This window comes from Gekko japonicus, unplaced genomic scaffold, assembly GCF_001447785.1.
Source record: "Gekko japonicus isolate JY-2015 unplaced genomic scaffold, Gekko_japonicus_V1.1 scaffold1431, whole genome shotgun sequence".
Taxonomy (NCBI): domain Eukaryota; kingdom Metazoa; phylum Chordata; class Lepidosauria; order Squamata; family Gekkonidae; genus Gekko; species Gekko japonicus.
This window is the reverse complement of record NW_015172046.1, coordinates 112,486-115,859: the sequence shown is the minus strand read 5'-3', so window position 1 is coordinate 115,859 and position 3,374 is coordinate 112,486. Positions and strand designations below refer to the sequence as shown.

At 41.7% G+C, this 3,374-nt stretch overlaps 1 protein-coding gene across 1 annotated transcript in view; it reads right to left on the bottom strand.

Annotated features, from left to right (window-relative positions):
- Nucleotides 1-831: 831 nt before the first annotated feature.
- The window catches only part of LOC107118394 (high affinity cAMP-specific and IBMX-insensitive 3',5'-cyclic phosphodiesterase 8A-like), a 60,119-nt gene continuing 57,576 nt past the window's right edge, over nucleotides 832-3,374 (bottom strand). Inside the window, exons 20-22 of the mRNA XM_015420719.1 lie at nucleotides 2,246-2,375; nucleotides 1,645-1,770; nucleotides 832-1,323 (exon numbers count right to left, since the gene is read on the bottom strand). Coding sequence (XP_015276205.1) covers nucleotides 1,664-1,770; nucleotides 2,246-2,375 — 237 coding nt within the window. The 3' untranslated portion in view covers nucleotides 832-1,323; nucleotides 1,645-1,663. The remainder of the gene's footprint in view (nucleotides 1,324-1,644; nucleotides 1,771-2,245; nucleotides 2,376-3,374) is intronic.

Sequence of the window (3,374 nt, the reverse complement as noted above, 5' to 3'; positions counted from 1 at the left end):
GCTTAGAAGGAATACTGGAGAGCAGCGTCAGCTTCACAGCGGCTCTTACTCCCTTCTTCGTCCTCCTCAGCTGGCCTGCAGAAGCCTTTCCCTCCCCAGGGCTACAGCCCACAAACTATTTGCGTGGCAAGCAGGAACAGTCTGCAATGGAGGAACTCTAGGGAGGGGAGGAATGGCTAGATTATTCGTGGAGGTGTCTCCCATTGCTAGTAATGGCTGGCCCGTTGCTGTGCCTGCATAGCCAAACGTGAACAGGGAAGAGTGAGGGAGGAAAGAGGGCAACATTGAGCCTTATGCTGAAACCTTTATAGGAATGCAGCCCTGTGACTGGGTATGGATTGTGCACTCATGAAAATAAACACTGCGGCTGTGCATGCACTCTCCCTGCACTTTTCTGGGTTGAGGCCACACTGACTGAGATGTACGTAGCACTGCAAGCTTTCCCATTTTCGTCTTTCAGCAATGCTCCACCTCCACATAAGTATACATCCAAGGATCAGTTTTCTTTGTAGAAGAGAATGGTAAGTCCCTGGACATGTGGAGTACTGCACTTCCATTAACCTGAAAGTCTCATTGGGGGCACCAAGCCAATGAGGTTAGGATCAGAATCTAATTCTGTCACTGCTCATATGATATATCTGTTTTATTTCAAATTTTTTTGCCTCTACAATGAGATCCTTTGTTGTTGTTTTTTAAAAACTCATTTTAATTAACATAGAATTGGACAATATTTCAACATACGCATCTATCCTTACAGTGCAATAAAAATGTGTCCTCTCCTCATTTGTATGGCGTTTTGCATTATGAAAATAAAAGGTTTTTGTACGTCAATTAAATGCATAACGAGTATGAATCATGTAAATCTGTAATGCGTCTAAAGTTGGCTTTGGCTTTGAAAGTCTTTTTTTTTATAAATTCATAGAAAATATTAAACATCTGACAAAATAAATAAAACACATTTTAATCATAGAGGCCTAACAATCAACTTAAAAAAATGCGCAGGATTGGGTTGGTTTGTTGTTTGTCAACATTTGCTACTAAATTCCTTTGAAGAGACCTGGCTCTCAGTAGTGCCCAGCAGTGAATGATTTTGCACCTTCTGTGATATTAAAAAATATAGGTCCATTTTCCAGAAGATCGAAAAAAAAAGAAAGAAAGAAACTCCTTCACAACAGGTCTGCGTGTCAAATATTGGAGTTTTTGACGTAACTTTTCTTTGAAGTGTTTGTTTAAAAAGCATCCTCGTTATCCACTTGTCCTCACGGGATTTTTCACCGTTGCGTGTTCAGTCTTTCAGAGGGGGCTGCCTTCAAGCTTCACATTCTGGTGCATAGAGAATGCCAGAAGGAAAAAACGAGACAAGAGAAAAAAAAGTTTTGCTCATCAACCCTTCCCAGTATAGGCACTGAAGCAATCCAGTGTAATTAAACTTGAAAGGCTTTACTAGAGAGCAAGTCCCTGCACGGCAGTTAGCAGGTGCCAACTGCTAAAATCTCAGGGGCTTTCTGGAACATCAAAGTCTCCCAAGGATGTGGCACAGGAAGGCCTTATTGTAATACTGAAGAGACCCAAATCAATCTGAAAATGCACCATCAAATCTGGACTTGAAGGGATATGTTTTTCCAGACGGGCAAAAGTACGTACTAGGTGGTGGGGCTGATGGCTATTCGGGTGGGGGCCGAAGAGTCCGTAGTTTTCTGTCGTCCAGCCCCTTCCAGTATTTGAAGTTGTTGTCCAGGTATTGCATCAAATTTGGCAGGTCTGCAAATGCTAAAGAGAGGAAACAAGCTGTTTACTTGCCAGGGGAATGGACAGATGGGATTGCAGCAGTTGACTGTGCTTGCAAAGTTTGTGCCGCGGACGGGACAGGAGGAAGGTGACAGTTTCAAATTTTAACTGGTACCTCTCAAAGTGCTGTAGAACCCCTGATAAAAATGGGTATGGACAATGATACGACTCTATAGTTAGAGTGCAGTTAAAAGACAACAACCAAAAGTAGTTCCAAATATTAAGATAAATCATCCGAACAAGCCATGTGATGATGCAGTTGACCATAAGCAACTAAGGTTTATTTATAACACATTCCTGTTTGGTATTAACTTGTCACAGTGGGCTCAGGGAGTTATTCGACTGGAATGGATCCAAAGGTTAACAGTTCTCCTACAAGGAAGCGGCAACCTCCCCTCATTAACCCCAGCAAAGATCAGCCCCTTCACAAGAGGATCCTGAGTAAGAAACTGCTTACCGTCCCAAGCATCGAACATGTCGGTGATGAAATAATCAATGAACGATATTTGAGATTTTGGGATACTACAAGTATTTCTGTCAAAAACAGGCATCACCACAGGCAAACCTTGCCTTTTCTCTTCATCTGTCTGCAAAGAAAACAATTTCACAGTCATCTCATATCTTAGCATTAATAGACTCATTTATTTATGAAGTTCAGCAATTATTAATCCACAGAGCTACGTGTCAAAAGTCAACATTCAGAGAGAGAGGCAGAAGCAGGCTCAAGTCAAGTATCTGACTTTTGCGAAGCCAATAATCAACAACGCAACATTAAAACACAGGCAGAATAGCAGATAAATCCACGCTGAGGACAGACAGTACCAAAAGAAATCGCATTGGATACACAAAATGACTTAGAAAAATTATTAGGGACTGTGGTCTATACGACCGTCTATAGCTTGTTAAAACTAGGATCCCGCTATGCAGGGCTTTTTTTTGTAGAAAAAGCCCAGCAGGAACTCATTAGCATAATTGGCCACACCCAACAGCAGAAATGTATTAGCATATTAGGCCACACCCATGACAGCACATGTCATTAGCATATGAGGCCACACCCCTGTGTTACCAGAAGTGTGGTTATCCAGCCACACCCACCTTTTGCTTCTTATTCTGTTTACCTTGTTTGTTGTCAAAACCCAGGGCTTTTTTGTAGCAGGAACTCCTTTGCATGTTAAGCCACACACCCCTAATTTAGCCAATCCTAATGAGTTTCTGCTGGGTGTGGCCAACTCAGGAGCCAGCCGGAACTCCGTTCCTGCCCAAAAAACAGCCTTGCCGCTATGGAATTCTGCCTCATTTAATTGTGTCGTGTTAATCATTATGCTTTGCTTCAGTTCAGTTTTTAAACCTTCTGGTTGGTTCTGCAACCCTAATCCTATTGCATTGTTTATTGAATGTCCCATCTGTAGAGATGTAAAATTTCCGGAAATTTTGAAGTTCGGAAAAAACCCCGTTTCCCCCCCCGTTTTTTTCGAGGGGAAACGGAAATTTTTGGAAAAATTGAAAAAAATGCTACATTAGCATTTCTTTTGTCTTTTCTAGATTGAAAGTCATTCTGTTACTTTAGGAACATAAAATATGACTAT